Below are 23,055 nucleotides of genomic sequence, written 5' to 3'. Positions count from 1 at the left end.
TGTGTTAGTCAGCCAGCAGTTTCTGCTCCACACACACACACACACACAAACACACACACTCTGAGTACAGTAGCCCTAATGAACGGAGCGGCTTTCCCTGGGGCACTTGTCAAACGAGGCAGATTACACAACCAGTCAAATGGCACGGGGCAACGCGGGGACACATGAGGAACAGTATAACAACTAACCACTGCAGAGGATTTAAACAGACAATCTGCCCTGCACTTTGTCTGCAGCGACAGTGCTGGGAAAAATACTCTCTATCTGTCTCAGTGCAGCGCTCCTCCTATGATGCATCGAGCGAAAAAAGAGCGTCTATGGGAAAAAGAAAAAAAAAATGACTGCGAATACATCACAGCGCTCCGAACACATACGGCCTCCTCTGTTCGTCTGAGCCGAGCCCTTCTTCATAAAGAGGCTAGAAAATGAGTTCCAAGTCATAACCATTGTGTAAGCATCTGCTGCCTTTCCCTCTTCATCCCCAATGGAGAGTTAGTTTTTTTGGCTGCTCTTCAGTTGATAACAGGCCTAATGGGAACTGGAAGAGCATGAAATTACTGAGACGGGCTTGGCTTTGTTGATGTAGAGACACGCACGCACACGCACGCATAAACACACACACACACACACACAGATTGGAGTATATGCCACCACCAAAAGGCACAGAACATGGATTTGCATCATATTCTTCTTGAACTTGTTGTTGTCCCAGTCACTGCTCTGCAAAAATCAACGATGGACAACTCAATGAATTGTCTGTAATCTCAATCAGAGGAAAACACAACTCTGGTGTTTGCTCAATTGGATTCCCTCTATTAAAAGACAAAAACTTTAAAGGTCCAGTGTGTAATAATTTGGCTTTATTGGCAAAATTTCAATATACTACCCATGCATATATTTGTATAAGTGTAATATCACTATAAAATAAAATGTGTTTAGTTTTTGTTGCCTTATAATTACTCTTTTATATCTACATATAGCAAAGGTCTTGCTTTAGAGCAGTGTTTTTCAACCTTGGGGTCGGGACCCCACGTGGGGTCACCTGGAATTCAAATGGGGTCGCCTGAAATGTCTAGTAATTGATCAATTAAAGCAGAAGTAAGCGATCCGGTGGTTTTGGCTAACTTCCTGTCAGCCGATGGAGTTAGCAGTCCCCGCCCTCGTCCCTACGTCACCACATTCACGCGCATCCCTTGGCTGCACACACAGAGAGGACCGCCCCTTTATGCCGTTCTCTCTCCTCATTGGATAAAGGTTGTAGGATACAAGGAAAGTTTTCTCCTCGGCTTACAGCAGAGCAGAGTGACTGACAGACCCGTGTTTCAGACCAAACACTCTATAGAAGTGATTGCTGTCGGAAGATATAACTATTTAAGACTAATTATTATTCTTTTTAAAATTATGATTAAAAACACCACACACATTCTTAAACAACTGTATTTTATACTTTCACTTAATATAAAGAGTTCAAATAAAATGCAGCATATAAAAATATCTGAGCTGGCGCATCTTGATTGACGTGTCACCAGAGATTTGTGATGTCAGAATGGAGTCACGAGCCAAAAACGGTTGGGAACCACTGTGTCGCCATCTTGTGCCGCCATGTTTGTACGGCAGCCTGAATGGAAAATCCATCCAGCCAGAGAGCGCGTTTCAAGAGTTTCATATTCATAAATAACTCAACGAAGAAGGAGGAGGAGGAAACAGCAGATTGTAAAATGGTTTAGATCTTCACCTCATCGCTCCATGCTCCTGAAATACCCTCAGTCGTCCCAGTCGTGGTAAAGATATCTCACGGTTTCCCCCCATTTTACACACTGGACCTTTAACTAAATGGCTCCCTGCAGTTCCAATCAATGGTTTGAGTTGTACCGTTGCCAGCTATGCTGTCGCTGTGTGTACACCACATGCAAACTGTGCATGCGTGTGGTTCAAGGAGGAAAAGTATACAGCATCTGCTCTGCTGTAAATAATTTGACCCAAACAGCACAGAGAGATTGATGCAAATCTGCTTTTGATGGAAGAACACATTGCACAACACACTGATGCCAGAATACAGTTGGAAATTCTGCGGATGCAAACATTTCAAAACAAGTGGTTGTAAATAGTTTGTCCTCTCTCCCTGGAGTCATGTGTCTGTGCAGAGAGGAAGGGAAGGAAGGCTTGGAGCGAATTTCATTTCATCTGGTACAAACGTCCACTCGGATTACTGCACATGAGCATATGAGCCTGGACAGGCAGGGATGTGAACTGGAACTTGCCCAGTTTGCGGAGGCATAGGCTACAACTCCGAGGCCGTAACCCTATAGTTAGATACCGTATGTTGGAGACCACTGAAGGGTTTCTTCTTGCTCTGCAAAGTTCTGCTTTCACACACTGTGAATGTGAAACACAGGAAATAAAGGCTAACCCACATGTCCCACTGAAGCTTGTATTTGTCCCAGGACTCACTGATTAATCTTCCTTTTTTTTCCAAAAAATAAATTCTCACGTGCAGTCGGTTCTCTCAAACCAGAAGGACTAGAACTTCACCTCGTTGCATGTGGGCGTTGGTTTATGTGGTTGTGCTTCATCGCCTGGCACTTGATCGTTAAAAAAAAACAAAACACATCAAACACAGTCACAGGCGACAAGCCGTCATCGCAGAAAATATTTGCATTAGAGCGAAAGTAACTGAGTGAACACGCACCTGCTGGATGTGATGGAAACGGCTCAGTACTCAGTGTTACCGGGAAGTCACACCTATAAGCTTCATTTGCGCTGGAGCTGCAGCTCTGGTGACTGCAAAGTAATTAATAGAAAGTGTTTCCTGAAATCTAATCATATTATTGAACCTTTGTTACGTATAGTGAGGATATTTGACATCTAAAAATAAATGCATTTTAATTTCATGTACAAAGAGAGAGTGTATAAACCCTCAGTTGTGTATTCAGTCCTTGTACTTTGTGTATTAGTAGTGCATACATACATAAACACACACCTGTTTAAGCTTAAAGCCCCAGTATGTAACTTATTTGCCTGTTTATTAGCAAAAATCAAATATGTCTTTCATAAATCCGTATTTCACTAAAGTGGAATCACACCCGCATACAAATGAAAGCTTTCTGGTACCTTAGAATGAGTTGTTACAAGTCGTTACAAATACATAAGTGGGCGACGCACCGAACCGAGGCGGCCATGTTGCATCGCCATTTTTTTTACGTTGAGTGGCAGCGTGACCGTAGGTAACCACAGAAACTGAGCGGAGCTGTCGGCTCGGCCTGTTAAAACTGTCACCACTGTGTAGTGTGAGGAAGGACGGAGGCACTGGTGTTGCATTCAGGTGCAGTCAGGCAGACGGCCGTCGGCAAACCAACCGGATGTAATTTTACTCCACCAGAGAAAGACGGTAAAACAATACCACATCACCATGACAACATACAGACGCTTGTTTATCCTGTCACATGCAGCGCCTGTTGTCTGTCTGACGTCTGCCCCATTTCAAGTGAATGCAACATCAAGAATACGTTCCGATATGCAACCGCACCGCTAGATGGGGGGAATTCCTACACATTAGGGATGCACATGATTAACCGTTTAACCGTTAACCGATAACAAGAACTTTGACCGATTAATACTATCGGTTATTTATTTATTTTATTAGATCCTTATGTCGTCAACTCATGGGGGCGTGTCGGCACGTGCAGAGTTCACGTGCCTTCTGTCATATTTCGCAGCAAAAAGTTACACAGGAGGACTGACAGTATGTGCAGCAGCCCCCATGAAGGAAGATCAGACAATAAATGTAACCTACACGGACATAGATGTGAATCACCTGTAACAACGGCGCTGGAGGACGTCGCTGCTCTCCAGCCTGTTCACCTGCAGCTCTCCTGCAGCTCCACAGAGGAGCTGTCAGAGGAGCTCTGCTGTTCCTTCAGCCTGGTGTTTGGCTGCACTTTGTATAAAAACAGTTCTACATTGGACGATCTAACCTCCAGAGCGCGATCAGATGAGACAGAGCGCACTGATCAGGTGTTGCGGCGCACATGTGTATTTAACAGCAAAAAAAAAAGAATTGAAACCAAAAATTTTTTTTATTTATTTATTTTTTGGCCGTGCGCCGCAAGATTCTTAATCTTATCGGTTAACGGTTAATAATCGGTTAACGAGCGTCGGTTATCGGTCAGAAAAAAAATTCAAAATGTGCATCCCTACTACACATTATACCTTTAAAGGGATAGTTCACCCAGAATTCAAATTTCACTCATTATCTACTCACCCTCATGTGGACTAAGGGCTGGGAGAAGTTGAGATTTGGACGCTTAGTCGACATGAGGGTGAGTAGATAATGAGTGCAATTTGAATTTTGGGTGAACTATCTCTTTAAGTAAATATCTGATTGTAAGCTCCCTGTCACATCTAACAAGTCTCTAGATTAATATTACTCAGCAGCAGACGCTGAATGTAGCACAGGTTTCAGATCAAGTAACATCACTGCTCTGTGGAGTTAATATAAGACAAAGATAACGACAATAGATTTGAATTGATGTCATTGATGTATTATTGATACGGGGGAAAAAGTGAAACACAGACATTTCACTCACTGGTTGAATCAAACACTCAGACTCATTTCAAATGTTAAAATGTGTGGAGTGATGATGATGATGATGACCTGTGAGTCACAGAGGTGTGATAAACAAAACATGGCCTGTTTGGTGCAGGTTTGAAGGAAGATGTAGGTCTACACCATACACAAACACACACACACACACACACACACACGTACACAAAGCTTTTTTTATCAGCTCCCCACAGCACAGTGTGCTTTCTCCGTCCCACACACTCACACCTTGGGCAAAGTCACCCTGTCTAGTGTGTGTGTGTGCGTTTGTGTGCATTTGTGTGTGTGCACATGTCCTGGAATGTTTATGAGCCTTCAGTCTAATCTCATTGGGAGCTGGAGACAAATCCCCATCCCAGAGGAGAAGAGAGGAGTCGAGAGGAGATGAGAGGAGAGGGAGACTCACCCAACATTTCCTTTTGGGATTTAGGAATCGTAGCTAAACTTATATATATGTGACTGCTGGTGCTGTGTGAGCTTAAACTCCACTAGTGTCCACATCTCAGCCGTTTCTGCTCTAAATCTCACAATCCACCTCCTAATACCTCATCACGGTTTGACTTGTGAGACTTCGACTCTCTAATTATTTCTGGCTTTGACACTGCTCGTCTCTGTTTTCTCTGTTAGTGCAATTTAAATGCAAATTAATGTTTTGCCGTATTCTGACAGACTGGGAAATGAAATGTTAAATAGAAAAAACTATCTTTAAAAGCATTTGCCTCACAAAGCGTTGCACAAATTGCAATATTCGATACAGACAAATGTCATTTAATAGCTGTATTTCTTGTAAAGATCCCGCTCCAGCTGTGGGAGCTGAAACAATATATATATATATATATACAGTATATATATTTTTATTAGACGTGGTTTGAAAAGGAAATGCCACCTATTTCTAGAATTTACGTGTCAATTTCTGTGGTGTTCAGAACTCATTCAGAGACATAAATACTGTTGTTCACTCTGACATTTGAATGTGCAGACAGACAGTTACCTTTGAGAAACCACAAGATGCACGTTTTAGTTTTCACACCAAAAGAGGAATTGATTTCAAAGCACCTTAAAAGAATATAAGACTTAACTGATCATGAGATGAGGGAGGAAAACTGATGTTACAGCAGAAAAGAGACGGATCATGAAAGCAGGAATTTATATTTGAACAAGTTCATCAAAAGTCATAAATGAAAGGAATTAGATGAACATAAATAAAACTCTGTAAATGAGCTGTGCTGTGGTCATGAAGGAATATTTTCTATTCACATTTAAAAGACGTATCCATAAGTAAGTGCAGTATATATAATATAGTAATATTATAATAATATTATAATAAAGTATATGAAATAGATGTCATATAAATGAAAAAGAACAAAACGGATCAGATATATAAGATCACGGAGACCTGAGCTGCTTTAAGTACCTCTATTACATGGCTTGAAGTACTAGTCTATTAATCTTGATGGAAAAATGAGTAAATGTGACTTCCTTTGTTCAAATGTTCCTATTTTATACATTGTAAAATGAAAGGGAGAGTAATAGCTTGGAGAATATGTTAGCACAATTGTCCAAATACATGTTTTTACTTAGCTCTGTATGTGTGTAATGGTGCTGAAATGACTTTCTATGTTGTTTCTATGTCTTTTCAACTACAAACAAGCCTAACACGCAACTTATATATTGCATATATTGTGAATCTGCATTTCTTTTTTTATTTGTCATGATAGGTCTTAAATGTCATCCATAATGGTCTTAAAAAGTCTTTCTTAAAAAATTTGAGCTGGTGAAACCTGCAGAGACCCTGTGTAATTAATGTAACAAAATAACTAACAGTTATACTGTTAATAATAGCAATTCTTATTATAACGAGGGTCAAATGCCATAGTGTTGGTGTCTGTGTGGGCCAGTATCACATATACCAGCCTTAATTTAACTCATAGATCAGTCTAATGCAGGTCAGACCATTTCACAAAAATAAAGACTGACTGATTTTAAGTCAAAATAGCCACTCGGTCTCAGACTTCTGTTTTCCTCTCAGCCCCGTCTTACTGCTCTAACCCTCTGCCCAGTGTCCCACTTCCTGTTTTAGGATTTACTCAGAGCTTTTTAAATGTTTTATTCTTGCACTGTGCTTTTATATCTCCAAACACATTTGATGCTCCTGTAACGTTGTTTGCTGTCGCTGCAATTTTATCAGATTTTATATGTTTATTTAGATTTTTTTTTTTTTAAGCCGCTGTCTCGCTGTGTGTGTGTGTGTTTGTGTGTGTGTGTGGGTGTGTTCTTGAGGTAGGAGTGTGAAGCAGAGTGAAGCTATGGTTATTGTTGTTGATTCTCATCACATTTTGTGGTTATTGTGTTGTTTTAGAGCACTTCTTCAAGTTTCCTTAGAATCCCATGGTGATTATTCATTGGCTGAATCAGTTTCCTGTTTCTCTGTGGTTCGCCCCTGTTTGTTATTACATTTACGTCCCTTTAACCTTTTGTAACGTATTTTGAATTTTTGAATATTAATATCTCTCACGACTACTTTCACATCGTGTCACACTTTCACGCGACAGACACATGCATCATGCGACAGACAGTATGATGTGTGATATTTAAAGTGGAGCTTTTATGATTAATTTCCTCTACTTTAGAGAAGTTGGAACATTTTGTCACAAGTTTTCAGTTTCAGTAAACTCCATATTGAATCATATGTGTGAAATTCCAAAGACAGTTTCAGAAATATCTGTTCCCATGTCCCAGTCCCATGTATGTACAAATATACAGAGAGGATCTGAAGGTCATATAATTTCCATATGGTGTCTGTTGAGCGTTTGAGGCTCTAACGTAACGCTGCTCTGCTCCGACTGTCTGTGTCTCTGCAGGAGGAACCTGACCAAGCTGTCTCTGATCTTCAGTCACATGCTGGCTGAAATCAAAGCCATCTTCCCCGGGGGACAGTTCCAGGGCGACAACTTCAGGATCACCAAAGCCGATGCCGCCGACTTCTGGAGGAGGTTTTTTGGAGAAAAGTAAGCTTCACCTTTTTCTTTTTCTTTTTCTTTCTTTTTCTTTTTTTGTGGTTCTCTCTGCTGTTGCTTTCATTTTGGATTTCATTCTGTGATAAGGACGAGCTGCTCTCTGTGACTGTGGATGTTTTCAATCTTTGAGTCTTCAGGAGGCTGTTTGTGTGTTTCTTCATGGTTCAAACATACACATTTTTATTTTTTTTTTAATTTTTTATTTAAAGCAGAAGTAAGCGGAATGTTTGTGTTAATCTAAGTCTTAAATAGTTCTATCTTCCGACAGCAATCACTTCTATAGAGTGTTTGGTCTGAAACACGGGTCTGTCAGTCACTCTGCTCTGCTGTAAGCCGAGGAGAAAACTTTCCTTGTATCCTACAACCTTTATCCAATGAGGAGAGAGAACGGCATAAAGGGGCAGTCCTCTCTCTGTGTGCAGCCAAGGGATGCGCGTGAATGTGATGACGTAGGGACGAGGGCGGGGACTGCTAACTCCATCGGCTGACAGGAAGTTAGACAAAACCACCGGATCGCTTACTTCTGCTTTAAGGAGGACAGTACACATTAATGAACATAATAAAATGTAAAAGTGCCAGTGTTAGCCAACGGCTAATTTCCGACTGTAGTCCTCCTGGCAAGGTGTTAAAAGCCATTAAAATGAACAACAAGGACATAACAACAGAATTCATAAAGACAGGAAAAACACAAGAAACACAGAAAATCGGTACATAAATTGGAACGTATCCAAACAGAAACCAACAGATAATAAAACTACAAAGAGAGACAGTTAACATGACACTACTATAAAAAACAAAGAAACAAACAAAGAAACAAAAAAAAGAAAAAAAAACAGGAAGTATAGTGCAATTTAGTAAATGTAGGTGAGATGGGCTGTTTACGATGGATAAAATGGATGGAGATGCAACAATGCAAGACCAGAACAGGGTTTGTTGATGGAGTTGAGAACACAATGAAACGAAGTATAATACAGTATAATAAAGTGCTACAGTGTGCAAAAAAAATACTAGGGAGGTTGAAAAGCATCATGGAGGACAGGACATGGTCCATACGCTGCTGCTGTGTGTGTCGGCATGCAATGAGTATAGTATGTATGTGATTAGTGCAGCCTTGCACAGACATGCTCCATCGGTTCATCATGATTGTTGTTGTAGTTTTTTTCTGCTTCATTTAAACTTTTTTTGTGACTGTTTGTATAATTTTCCCTCAGCCGTAGTAGTTGCTATGATAAATTATGGTCTGGAGGGACGTGAGACTCTACTTTTGCAAAAACAAAAAGAGGAAAAGAACCTGTGATGATGAGCGAGCGAGCGCTGCAAACCAGACAACTCCCTCATGACAAAGCAGAATATAAGAGTTAAAACTGGCGTCTTGTGTGTTGGCAGACGGCTGGCTGACATGTTGTCTTAATGAGACAAGTCTCAGTGGCCTCTTTAAACGTGTTTCATTGTCTTACAGCAGAATATATAGAGTATAACAACAGATTTATTGTGAGTTGATGTGTATTAGTGTTTGAGAGCACAGAGAGGAGGAGATAAGCAGACGGATGAAGAGCTGCAGCTGTGAACATGATGTGGTCCAACCAGCCAGTTTTTTACCAGTCTTGTTATCTAATCTGTGGTGTATTTATACATCAGTGTGTGTTGTGTGTATATATATATATATATATATATATATGCTGGTTAAATTGCAGTGGTAACCAGCTTGTTTTTGACGTGCAGCTTGAATATGCTGTTTAACACGGCAGCATAATGAATCACATGGTTCCAGTAAGTTGGTGTCAAACTCATCAGTGGGTGTGTGTGTGTGTGTGAGGCTCACATACTCAGGCGAGTGGATATTGAAGTAATCGGCCATGCGTTGAACCAGAGAGCAATGTTCCCATCAGCACTGGCTTGCTTCAGCTATTTTTTTTTCTTCCTTTATATCCTTGATTTCTATCAAAAGACATTAAGCTGAACTCTGAGGTCATGAAGTCTTCAAGTGTGCTGTGTTCTCTCTAGTTATTATCTCGCTGTCTCCTCTTCCTTTTATCTCCCTCTCTCTCTGCGCTCTTTCCCCCCCTCTCGTCCTCTGGCTGGTATTAAAATGTGACGCTCTCTCCTCTCCTGCTGTTTCAGCTCGGAGCTCAGGAGCCGCTGTGACATTTCTTTCCATTATCTTAACACCAGCCTGCTGCTCTCTCTGCCTCTTTACCACACAGCTCCTTGTCTCTGATCATTGTGTTGAAAGCACAATGCAAATGTAATGTATTGAATATATGAATATATTGAATTTATGTGTATGTGCAGACAAAATAAAAGCACATATAAAAAATAAAATAAAAAGTCCATGACCTATGGAAAAGTTGAATATATTCATGCATTGCCCTATCTATGCAGGTGTACTTGAGATTCTGTTCTGATAGATAAGATTCTGATATTCTGTGAGCTTCAAAAGTCCAAATTAATGTTTGAATTTAAAAGAAAAACACATTTGAATTATAAACGTGTTATTTTTTCACATACCCAGAGGATAACACATGCAGAAACATGTCATATGTTACAGTTCTGTTTTTGAAGGAATGGCTGGATGTTGATTAAGGTTTTGTAGTCTAATGTCACTGAATCTGAATCTGAATCTGAATCTGAATAGCTTTTATTGCCCAATAGTTATCACACATACAAGGAACTCGGCATATAGTGAGAATAACATGAAGGAAGGACATTAAAATAAATAAAAGTAGAAAAAAATACAACTAAATGCAAATGCAGAGAGCTTTAGTACAAAAAATGTGTGCAATACATGCACACATTTGTCTGTATATCTTGCACAACATAAAAACACATTTGAATTATAAACGTGTTATGTTCACGTATACCCAGAGGATAACACATGCAGCAACATGCCATATGTTACAGTTCTGTTTTTGAAGGAATGGCTGGATGTTGATTAAGGTTTTGTAATCTAATGTCACTGAATCTGAATAGCTTTTATTGCCCAATCGTTATCACACATACAAGGAACTCGGCATATAGTGAGAATAACATGAAGGAAGGACATTAACATAAGTAAAATAGATAAAAGTAGAAAAAAATACAACTAATGCAAAGAGCTTTAGTATATAAAGTGTGTGCAATACATGCACACGTACTGTATTAGTCTGTATTTGTGATCTTGCACAACATAAAAATGATAAAAATGAAAACAGCAGCTGATTCAGGTTCAGCACTATAGCTGATCTCTCTGCAGATCCCCCTGCCCCTCTTCCTTTCTGTCAAGTCTATTGTGGGTTTGTGGCCGAGGCTTTTAATCATGCCAGGAAGTGAGAAACATGGGTGTGAGATTAACCCGTGTGTTTGACCACATCAGCACTTTGTAAAGGCCACTGAGGCTGCTGATCACAGACGCTTTTGGCAACTTGACATTTGACAGGAGCAACAACAGCAACAACAGCTACATTTTGTTTATCATGACCCATCGAAATCAGTCGTGGGCGAGACATGCTCGTTCTCCCCCACCACACTTCACCATCATATTTACATAGACTCTATAATAATAACCCCCTTTTTCTGTGCTCGGTAATATTTTTTGCAGCTGCATGAGCAGAAAGTGCGATCTTATCTATGAATCTTCACGCATTAGCTGTGAATTCTCAGCGTTTATTGGGGCGTTTTTCTGTTGTATCTAATCTCTGGCTTCACTTTTGTAATATAAATTTTAATACATACCCTTCATATCATATTAGATGCGTAGTTTGATGATGAAGCGATGCAGAACCAGCGCTGTGACAGAGTCATGCGATCATCAATCCAGGGTCTTGCTGCTAAATAATGAGGTTATGTGTTTATGTGAGTTTTTAATGGTTGGACTTGTTGCTGTCTTGCAGGACGATAGTGCCATGGAAAGTCTTCAGACAGTGCCTTCACGAACTGCATCCCATCAGCTCAGGCCTGGAGGCCATGGCCCTCAAATCCACCATCGACCTCACCTGCAACGACTACATTTCTGTCTTTGAGTTTGACATTTTCACACGCCTCTTCCAGGTTGGTCCAAATTACTAAATTCAGTTTCAGTTTAATTTATTGACAAGGGACAATGTACATTAATAAACATTGTAAAAAACAAAAACAAATGTAAATGCACCCGAGTTAGCTAAAAAAAAAGCTAATTTTCATCACCAGTCCCTCTGCCTGATGATAAAAGGCAACCTTAAAAAAAAGCAACAATGAGGTACATATACCAAAGACATATTAATAAATATACACTTGTAAGACAATACACACATTTGCGATAGCACCAAAATACCAAAGACACATTCAATTCACATTAATAAATATACATTTGTAAGGCCATAACAGGTGGTTAGTGCTCATAATATAATCAGTTCTTAGTGCTGCCATCATAGGGCATCAGCAATACATAGTATTAAAGGGATAGTAGCATTTTTTTAAAGTGGGGTTGTATGATCTACAAATAGCCCCTAAGTACTTTAATTGCAGTAGAAGACTCTCTGCACTCCTCCCGTTAGCAACGCCAGCCCATAATAGCCCTGCCCAGAGATTTACAACATACAGTGTTGTGAATGGACCCAAAGAAACGGCCTATTTTCACAGCCTAAAAGAGGTTTTACCTGAAAAAAAATACACAGTTCCATTGTTTGCCCCGTCAAAGTGCAGGAAAAACGCAGTTTTTATTTGGACCTAACCAACTCACGTATCCCTCTCCGGCCCAGGGTTAGTGCCGCCGATCAGTAGTTGGTTAGGTCCAAATAAAAACGGTGTTTTTTCTGCACTTTGAAGGGCTGGAAAAAAATATATTATAGCGAACAATGGAACTGTGTATTTTTTTCAGGTAAAACCTCTTTTAGGCCGTGAAAATAGGCCGTTTCTTTGGGTCTGTTCACAACACTGTATGTTGTAAATCTCTGGGCAGGGCTATGGGCTGGCGTTGCTAACGGGAGGAGTGCAGAGAGTCTTCTACTGAAATTAAAGTACTTAGGGGCTATCTGGCGATCATACAACCCCACTTTAAAAAATACTACTATCCCTTTAAGGAACAGGATTCATTAAAGGAATCACTATAACTATCTGGTTACTACATATAGGAAGATACATGACAGAATACTCAATGCCTATACCACAACATATGTATTAACTATCAAATTAAGTTTCCAATATGTCACTGACTTTCTTTTTGTCTTTGTTCTGTCTTTCCAATTTTTGCATCTCTCTCTCTCTGTCTCTCTGTCTACTCACCATGACTAAATAAAAACAAAAGCCTGGAATAATAACCTCAGAAAAACAAAGCCAGTCTGTCCCCTCCAACTTTCCCTGAGTGTTTACAAGTGAAGCTCATCTTGTTTGTTGATTTTGACCTCTTTATCTTCGATCCAAGGCTGCAGCAGAAAGCATTTGATACTAAATAAATAACTTTGTGATGAACCCTCGTACCTCTCACTGAACTCCGGCCCTTCAAGCACCGTTTATTTTAAGCAGCATAACAATGTTTGATCGCTTGCAGAGAGAGTTTACAGAAATGTAGAGAACATATATATATTTCCTTTCGTTTGATGTTTTTTTTGTGTCTATATTTTCTCCTCTTTGAGTTGTGTGGATGTACGTGTCGTGAGCTCCCTCCTGTCGACGGATTATTTGGCCCATGTGGCTTCAAGATTGTGTGTGGGCGGGCGGCGGCGAGGCCTTAAAGCTGAATTTTTACTTTGGCAGAATCTTTCTATACTTTAACACGTTGACGACTTTGAACTTGAAAATGGAAGAAGATGGAATGATTTTATCTGTGTTTTTTCGTTTGCGAACCCCTGATTTATCACTACTACGACTTCTCCTCGTGAACTCAACAAATTTGTGTGTCAGTGTTAAAGGGATAGTTCACCCAAAATTGAAATGTCACTCATTATCTCCTCCCCCTCATGTGGACTAAGGGCTGGGAGAAGTTTCAGAGTCCTCCGTGGCTTCTCTGAGTTACAGGGGGTCTCGGCGTAGCAGTGCGTGTCCATATGACGGTTGCAAATGGATACCAACTGTCTTCGTAACAAAAAGACACACCAAAAAACATCCAAATACCTCCATGCTGCTCGTATGTAATGTCCGTCTTGTATTGAAGCCCCGAAATGCGAAATTGTCCTGAAAAAAATGAAATAAGTCTATATTTCAAGCTTGTTTTGTAGCGGAAGCTTCTCGAAGCTCCTCTTCCCAGTTCGTCCAAATTTGACGAACCGGGAAGAGGAGCTTCGAGAAGTTTGAAATATAGACTTATTTAATTTTTTTTTCGGAACAATTTTGCATTTCAGGGCTTCAATACAAGACGGACATTACATACGAGCAGCATGGAGGTATTTGGATGTTTTTTGGTGTGTCTTTTTGTTACGAAGACAGTTGGTATCCATCTGCAACCGTTATATAGACATGCACTGCTACGCCGAGACCCCCTGTAACTCAGAGAAGCCACGGAGGACTCTGAAACTTCTCCCAGCCCTTAGTCCACATGAGGGTGAGTACTATATAATGAGTGAAATTTGAATTTTGGGTGAACTATCCCTTTAAAGCGAATACAGTCATGAAGTTCCGGTTACGAGGTTCATCCTGCTGTGAAGTCAAGTCACTGGCTGATGCAACCGGCGTGCGCGTCAGCTGAGGCCGGTCGGTCTCCTGTGGTCCCTCGCCTGTTGATTCACCGGTCAGGAATCCTGGTGGGAGGCAGCAGAGGGATCATAGGGATGACTTAGTGAACAAAAAGGGAAAACTCTGACAAAACCATGCCAGAGATATTTTGTAATCCCTGTAAGTCTTGACAAATCTGGTCGAACTTTTTTTTTCTTCTTATGGGACAGAGTGGGGAAGGAGGAGGAGGAGGAGGTTGTGGAAACTACATGATGCTGCTTTTGTGAAAATGTACAAAATGATGAAACCGATGTACAGTAAGACATATTTATGAGATGTTACCACAAAAGGGGAGAGAGAGAAGGAGAGAATGGTGTTTTTACTTGTTTTCCAGTCTGTGTCCCACTCAGTAGTTAGTGTTTTTTTCCAGTTGGCCGCCTCCTGCCTCTTTGGGCTGGGCCACTGTGCAAGTTTACTGCTCAAATCCACAAACTCACAGTGTGAGTGGTTAGAGAGGGGAGAGATCGCTCCGTTCCTCTTTCAGCCCAAAGGCCAGTAATTCCAAGGTTTTTTTTTTCTTTTTTTTTTTTTCCTCCTCTGCCAAAACCAGCTATTCAGTCAGGGCAACACATCATTGTCCCTGATGAGCTGCAGCTAAACGGGGCTGGATGGATGGAGGTGAATGTCGTGGCACTTGGCACCACATGGAAACCAACTGGCAAAACCCCATTGATGCCCGCCAGCGCAACGGACCACAGCTTTTTATGCTCTTAACCCGGGGATCTGATTGTTAACAGCTTCTCTGTCACAACCAGTTTTCTCCTCCAGGATATTTCTGCAGAATTTCTACAAAAGAAAAACGAAAAAAAAAAAAAAAAAAAAAAAGCTGGCTCACACATTTTATACTGCGATTCATATGCTAAATAGTTTTTTTTTCTTTCTTCTCGTCTTTGTGCTGTGAAGTCAGGTGTCAAAGTCTTTTTATATCTGGATATAATGCAACACATACATTTATTTTTATAACACGCCGTTTATTAAACTTTCCAGCTGAGTCATTAGGTTTTTTTTTCCTGCAGAAAACCTCAAACCAACTGTAAACAAAGCCAAACACAAACTGGCTGGAGCTCATAAGCTGCTTCCTCAAACTACACATCAGAAAACTCTCTCTCTCTCAGTCACTTTGTTGTTTTTTTTTTTTAATTTGATGGCACTCTGAATTCAGCCAAGTTGACATACCATTTATCAATCTTTTCCTTGTTGCAGAAACACTTACTCGGGATGATTTCATGCTGACAGTATGAAAATATAATAAACACATGATGTGTCATAATCCGTTTAGTTAGAATAACTCTGTGTGGTCTTTTTTTTTCAGCCATGGGGATCAATTCTGAGAAACTGGAATTTCCTGGCGGTGACTCACCCCGGCTACATGGCCTTCCTCACCTACGATGAAGTCAAAGCCCGACTTCACAAGTACATCAACAAGCCTGGCAGGTATGTGGTGACTGTGTTTGTGTGTTATTGTGTGTGTGTGTGTGTGTGTGCGTCATTAAATACCTAAAATACTCATCAGTGATTTAGAAAATACTCCAGAGCAGAATCACTGGGTTCATTACACCCTGTGTATTCAAATGATCCGTCACCGTTCGGCCCCTCAGGAAGTTTCAACCTTCAGCACTAATTAGTTTAACTGGGTCTCGTAAATCAAAGGCTGAGCCCCGGTGAGATCAGCCTTCCCTGATTGGATCTGCTGCTCCTGAATGAAACATGTGAGGAGGAACCCTGAATCTTTAACCAGGAAATAATGATGACAACATTTAATTAAAACAACAAGAACAACAAAGGCCGCAATAATGAGCAATTAACGGCACACAAGCAGACGACAAACACCTGCATCGTTTAGAGTTTCCTGTACCTTCTTTTCTTTACCTTGATCTTAGCAGCTTCTTATTACAAACCAGCCACAGGTGTCATCATCAGGGCCCAGTTGTTCAAAAGGTCTAAGTCTACATCTAAATGGATTTTGGATAATGGATTGGAGCAAATCTTGAAAATGGGTTGCTCAAAACTATAAAACGGATTCTGAGATCCGATTGGGTCATGCAATCTAATCTTGGTTTTAATCTAGATCAAGTCCTCAGTTTGTGTTGTTCAAAAGTTTTTAGTAGGATTGGGATAACTTTGATCCCAGCAGTTTGGTGGACTCAGGGAGTATTTCAGGAACAAAATGTCATTTAAATTCAATGCAGATTGGTCAAATAAGCAACATTTATAATGTAGTATACTGTGTATACATTGATATTTTGCACCTGATTTTAAAATGTTTGTGTTAAAGTAAATAAAGTTAACTTTTGATTATTTCAGATGATGAAAATTGAAATTTGTATTTTAAATTTTGAAGTTTGAATTTGAAACACATCGAAAAATATTCACAATGTGTTTGACTAATGTACTGCAATTTTTTTTTTTATTCATTTGTTGTGGGTCAGATCAGGTCTGGCTGGAAGACACAAAAAACAGCACAGAAAACAACACATACACCCCATTTTAAAATAAACACACTTTGAGTGACCCCATGCTGCTGTTCTACCTGATGTTTATCTACCCGTAGCCTTCAGCGTGGTACACATTTAGAGCACTCGTTATCCGGATGTGGTAATCTTGAAAAGTTGGATGAGGATCAGACTGATCCAATCCAACTTTGCTTTGAACAACTGGGATAAAAGTAAGAAGACGGATTACGTGATCCTGGATAGCAAAAAAAGGGATTTCAAAATCTGGATAATTTTTACTCCCTTTACCCCTCAACCACACAGTCATGTATACATCCCCCATTCAGACAGGGGAATATTCATATCAACAACAAGAACAACAAGTACGTGTCAAATTACAATTAATTAATTAATTAAGCCATGTACTACAGGGGATTCAGGGACTAGTGTTGACAAATTTGGTTTTCTATGAACCATTTCTTTAGATTGGCTTTAAATGGACCGTATGAAATGGACTCTCTTATGTTTGGTGGTACTGTATTGTATTCCACTCTTTGCCTGCCCTACTCATTTTGAACAACTGGGCCCTGATTATGATTTGATTCTCACATTGATAAATTCAGATCGGTGCTATGAGAGAAATATCTCATCTAACTTCATTCGATCATAAAATGTTCATGGACTTTATTGCTAAGAAGCTGATAAAGAAATGAGGTTTTCATCCAGGAAGTTCATAACAAAATGAGTTTGTCCTGTAATAACTTTCTGTTGATGATTTGTTCTCCCTCGACTTATCTGAACGTCTGCCGACAGTCACCTGCAGCTCCTCTGTTGTTGTTGTTGTTGTTGTTGTTGTTATCTGCGAGCTGACGCACAGCCAGGTCTGAAAGTCAACGAGCTCTTTCAGGATCCAATTTTCACGGATCCAACCATTGATCTCCTCAGTCTCATGAATATTTACAGCGTTGATCAGCGTAACCAACCGGCTGAGAGCAGCGGGCTCAAAGGAAACGGCTATCAGTCAGAATAAAGGCTGTTTATGAATTTTCATTTGGGATTATATGAGTCATAAACATGTCATGCTTTACTGTCACACCTCTGAGCTGCAATCTGAACAACCCCTCCAAAGCTCCTTATTACTGTTGTATATATTCATAAAACGTGTCGTATCTTTGTTTCAGACCTTAAGACCGGAGTAGAGAGTAAATGATCCCAAGACTGAAAGAGAAAGTGAAGGGAATCCTTCAGGTTTAGATCAATTAAACAACAAAAAAAACTACAGAGAAATGTTTTATACAACTTCAGAGTAGAGTGGAAGCAAGTACACCGACTCTGGCTCAATTCCTGTCTCTTCTTTTCCACTCCATTCTCAAATCCATCCCATTCTTGTGGGTACGATATCTTAATAACATCTTTAATATTCTATAATCTGTGAACAAAAAGTCAAAGGTCAGTGTTGCAGTGGCAAAATGTCAAGAAAACATTCACTTGGACCGAAGATCTGATCTGATTATTGAACGATCTGATTAGATTTATGTCAAAGGTCAAAGGTCAAAGGTCACTCTGGACTCAGAAAAGCCACTTAAGCCATTACTGAAGACTACACACAACAATTAGGCCAAAATTTGACGTTTGACAAAGTTCATATTTATTATGACTCTAGATAAACTAGGTTGATAAATAAACACTTTAATTTATAAATTTTATAAAAAAAATTGTGTGTGCAATACCAGTGACAAACATTAAGCAAACATAAAGACATGACATAGCACAAGACAGGAAAGACATGACACAGCAACACAGCAAGCAAGTAAATGGAGTGAGATAAATGTGATAAGGAGCAAAACCAGAAAAAAAGGTGACATAGATACAGAACATTAAATGAGACAACACTTTTTGGTGTGGTGCCAAACACGATGGTTTGTTCCCCCCATTTATTTATTTGAATGTTTATTTAACAGGGACAATACATACAACATTGCCATAGAAAATGGAAAATGTGATGCATACAAGACGTTTAGCTTCAGCTAATTTGCAGTCTTTGTCCCTGGTCAGGCTTTAGAATAGGATCAAATATACTGAATACAATAAATGCAATGATACAAATACAGTGGATAATACAGTGAATAGGTACCATGAATAAATAAACACAGTTGCAAAATTCAGATTAAACAATTACACACATTAAATTTAACATTAAACATTAGTAAAGTGTTGTATTGACAATGACTTGAGAGATTAATGTTCACATTTCTGCTGCTGCTTGAGCCAGTGTTTAACTTTAACACTAAACCTCTTTAGTTCTGTTTGGGATATAATGTCTGATGGTGAAGAATTCCATAGGTGTGATCTACCTTGCACTGAGAGGGATGATCGGCCAAATGTTGTCCTGCATCTTCGAATTTTACAGTTTTGCTTGGTTATGCTCCTTGTCATTGTCTTACAGTTGTCTGTCTTAATAAAAATCTGAGACATTGCTTGTGGGGCCAGTCCGTTTATACACTTAAAAACAACTTTCATGTGGAGAGTTCCTGGTCAGGTTTGGGGTGGAGTGGAGTGGAGTTGGGTGGTGGGGGAGTTGGGGTGTAGCTTGAGAAAATACCTATAGCAACACTGCTAATTTATTGCGAGCAGCCTCCACAGCTTTGAGCGGACGGAGAGCTGCGTACGCTCTGTGATTAGCCGGTCTGGTGTAGCCAACACGGTCGAGCAGAGCGGATAATGACAGGACAGGAAATGTGCGTCTGTGTGGAAGTGAGCGGACGAGCGGGCGGGTGAGGGAGTGAGGAGGACGACGGGGGGGTTAGCCGGGGTCTAATTATGCTAATGTATGGGGGCTCTGATCCCCGAGTAGTGAATCATGCAAAATACCATTGTTATGAACCGACACTGGAACAAACACACGGACACACACACACACACACACACACAGCTGTGTGGGCGAGGACAAGTCATATCAGATGAGCTGCTACATGTTTCTATTTCAACTCACTCAGACGCTCACTCAAACACACACACACACACACACACACACACACACACACAGACACACACACTTCTGTTCAAGCACCTGGGATAGGCCAGATGTTACAGAGTGGTGAAAAGTCATCCATGATCCATCCCACAATGTATTGATCATAACTGACCTCAGCTCAGCCAGAGCTGCAGTGGATCGGTCTGTGGTCAGGGCTCGATCCATTCCCTTGACTCTGCTCTAAACCCACTACAGCTGCATCTACAGTCCCCGTCTCTTTCTTTCTTTCTTTCTCACTGCTAATGTTTAGATTCTTACCTTGAGCTGAGCTGTTTCCTTTGTATTCAGCTCTGAATCCAAAAGGAAATCCCTTGGACTTGAAAGAAAGACACAGCAGCACTGTTCTATGTTTTATACATACAAGAATGAAATTCATTTTGTGTTCTGCTGTCCTTTCTATGACTCTGTAAGTGTGAATTTGTGTGGTTAGACGCTCGATGCTGAGAAGCGAAAACATCTTTTTCAGTTGAATATATTTGCATTTTCTTTACTTCTTGAAAAGACTTGGGCAATGAGACGAAGAGCGATATATAGTTGAGTACTGAAAGTAATCTGAAATTGTTTATTTATGTGTCACACCTGGAAGGACTGTCTAGTCTTTTTTTTTGTATTTGTCATTAAATGTGTCTTGTAATCCCATATGGGATGAACCATAGTGGTGGCATGACATGAAAATAAAAATTCATTCATTTATGCATACAAGTCAAAAGTAGAAAAAAAAAATGTTCTGCTCTACACTACAGTGATCACTCATGTCATCTATCTATCTATCTATCTATCTATCTATCTATCTATCTATCTATCTATCTATCTATCTATCTATCTATCTATCTATCTATCTATCTATCTATCTATCTATCTATCTATCTATCTGTCGACTCGTCTGCATCTGGACACTAAAGCTGAGCAAAAACCTTTTTAGCAACACACCAAGTTATGTGAAGTGCTTTGACACTTTGCATATATTTCTTAGGATCAGTGCTAAGACGCGGGTTTATGTGACTGTATGTTGAGTACTTTGAGTGAAAACAGGAAACGTAAACATCAACTGAGCAGTCAGCAAATAATAATCCCAGATGATGTCAGTTCCCAGGCCGAATATTAAACAGCTGTTTGGTGCATGTGTGAATAAAACAACTGTATAATAACTCAGGGTTGAAATCATTATTAGAGTATTAATAAGGATTAATTTCATTATTATAAAACAATAAGATTATGATAATCAGCATAGGGGCATACAATTATATTATTATACATGATATGTTAACAAGCAGATACAGTATTTAAAGGGATAGTTCACCCAAAATTCAAATTGCAGTCATTATCTACTCACCCTCATGTGGACTAAGGGCTGGGAGAAGTTTCAGAGTCCTCCGTGGCTTCTCTGAGTTACAGGGGGTCTCGGCGTAGCAGTGCATGTCCATATAACGGTTGCAAATGGATAGCATCTGTCTTCGTAACAAAAAGACACACCAAAAAACATCCAAATACCTCCATGCTGCTCGTATGTAATGTCCGTCTTGTATTGAAGCCCTGAAATGCGAAATTGTCGCAAAAAAAATTAAATAAGTCTATATATCAAGCTTGTTTGTAGCGGAAGCTTCTCTTCCTGGTTCATCCAAATTGGACGGACCAGGAAGAGGAGCCTCCGCTACAAACGGACATTACAGACGAGCAGCATGGAGGTATTTGGATGTTTTTTGGTGTGTCTTTTTGTTACGAAGACAGTTGGTATCCATTTGCAACCGTTATATGGACATGCACTGCTACGCCGAGACCCCCTGTAACTCAGAGAAGCCACAGAGGACTCTGAAACTTCTTCCAGCCCTTAGTCAACATGAGGGGGAGTAGATAATGAGTGAAATTTCAATTTTGGGTGAACTATTCTTTTAACAAGCAGATACAGTATTTAAAGATGCAACAGTTTTTATCATTCAAAGTGAATAAGGTTTTATTCAAAACGTTTGTATTTCTTGTTTTCTCTCTCTGACAGCTACATCTTCAGACTGAGCTGCACGCGGCTGGGCCAGTGGGCCATCGGCTACGTGACCAACGACGGCAACATCCTGCAGACCATCCCCAACAACAAACCGCTGTTCCAGGCTCTCATCGACGGCTACAGGGAGGGCTTGTACGTACAAGTAACATGCACCTCACGCACACAAAAAAAAACACGCTCTTCCTCTCTAAACTCACACAGTTTGTATATTTATAAGCCGAGTCGATCCATCCACCGACTGATCTGTGCACAGAGAGAGTCGCTTCAATGTCCCTCAGCAGACCAGAGCACAGAAGATTGAACATTGAAGATACAGTGCAGCTCTTGTCTGGGAGATGAAACAAGATGTTTTCTTTTTGGTGTCAGTCAGAGGGTGGATGTTTTTTTTTGTGCTTTAAGTTGTTTTGTGCGACCATCTGTTCCTCTCATACCTGATAATCTGACAAAGATGCTTCCAGCCGTTCGGCGTGTGTCATCTTGCTTCCTTTGGCTGTCAGTCCGGCCGAGGCGGGAACGTTTGAAGCGCCTCTGTTTTTGATCATGGGGGGGTTGGGGGCGACTCCAACTCCAACTGAAACGAAATTCACATTAATCAACTCTGAGTCACGGAGGTCGTACCCACCCCAGCCTTGTAAATGCTGAATTAATCTCTAAAATTGACTTAAAGCAGAAAAGAGTTTCTGCTGACTTCAGTAAAAAATGCTGATGGACATATTTTACTTTTTTTTTTTTTTTTAACGTCTGCTGACAGCTGATATTTAGTGTCAGTCATAAACCAGAATCAGACACTTGTGCTTCGACTGCTGCTGCTGCTTGAGAGCCGTATAGCTGGAAAAAATAAAGAGACCACTACTCCAACATGTTCTTAATAACTCAGCCTTATCTCTACATGTGGCAGCCATCGATTCCAGTGTCTATTGAACTCCAACACAAGCACCTCACTCTACTGAGCTGATCACCTGAAACAAATCATATTTAATGAGGAAGAAGAAAGATTAGAAATTTAAAAAAAAACACTGCTGCGATTAAAAATTAGGATTATTCCACCAATTTTGATTTCTAAACTCTTCCTAAGTTTAAAAAGTAGTGTTGTGTTATTTTAAAATGATTTTCTTTGCATTATACCAGGTCTGAAAACACCAGAATTTTTTTTGTTATTTTGACCTGTTGCCATTTTCTGCAAATAAATAAATGCTCTAAATGACAATATTTTTATTTCCAATTTGGGAGAAATTTTGTAAGCAGGTTATAAAATGAAACAAAAGTGTTCATTTTACTCAAACACATAGCTATGAATAGTAAAACCA

At 40.1% G+C, this 23,055-nt stretch overlaps 1 protein-coding gene across 3 annotated transcripts in view; it reads left to right on the top strand.

The window, feature by feature from the left end:
- Positions 1 to 23,055, top strand: part of cblb (Cbl proto-oncogene B, E3 ubiquitin protein ligase) — a 68,402-nt gene that overhangs the window by 13,920 nt on the left and 31,427 nt on the right. For all 3 annotated transcript variants that reach the window (XM_085797104.1, XM_085797106.1, XM_085797107.1), the window contains exons 4-7: positions 7,465 to 7,611; positions 11,490 to 11,646; positions 15,596 to 15,717; positions 21,743 to 21,880. In XM_085797104.1, coding sequence (XP_085653230.1) covers positions 7,465 to 7,611; positions 11,490 to 11,646; positions 15,596 to 15,717; positions 21,743 to 21,880 — 564 coding nt within the window. The remainder of the gene's footprint in view (positions 1 to 7,464; positions 7,612 to 11,489; positions 11,647 to 15,595; positions 15,718 to 21,742; positions 21,881 to 23,055) is intronic.

This window comes from Trachurus japonicus, chromosome 14 (genome assembly GCF_045865225.1).
Source record: "Trachurus japonicus isolate A0001 chromosome 14, Traja_1.0".
NCBI classification, from domain to species: domain Eukaryota; kingdom Metazoa; phylum Chordata; class Actinopteri; order Carangiformes; family Carangidae; genus Trachurus; species Trachurus japonicus.
The sequence above is the reverse complement of the archived record's forward strand: the minus strand, read 5'-3'. Positions and strand labels throughout refer to the sequence as shown.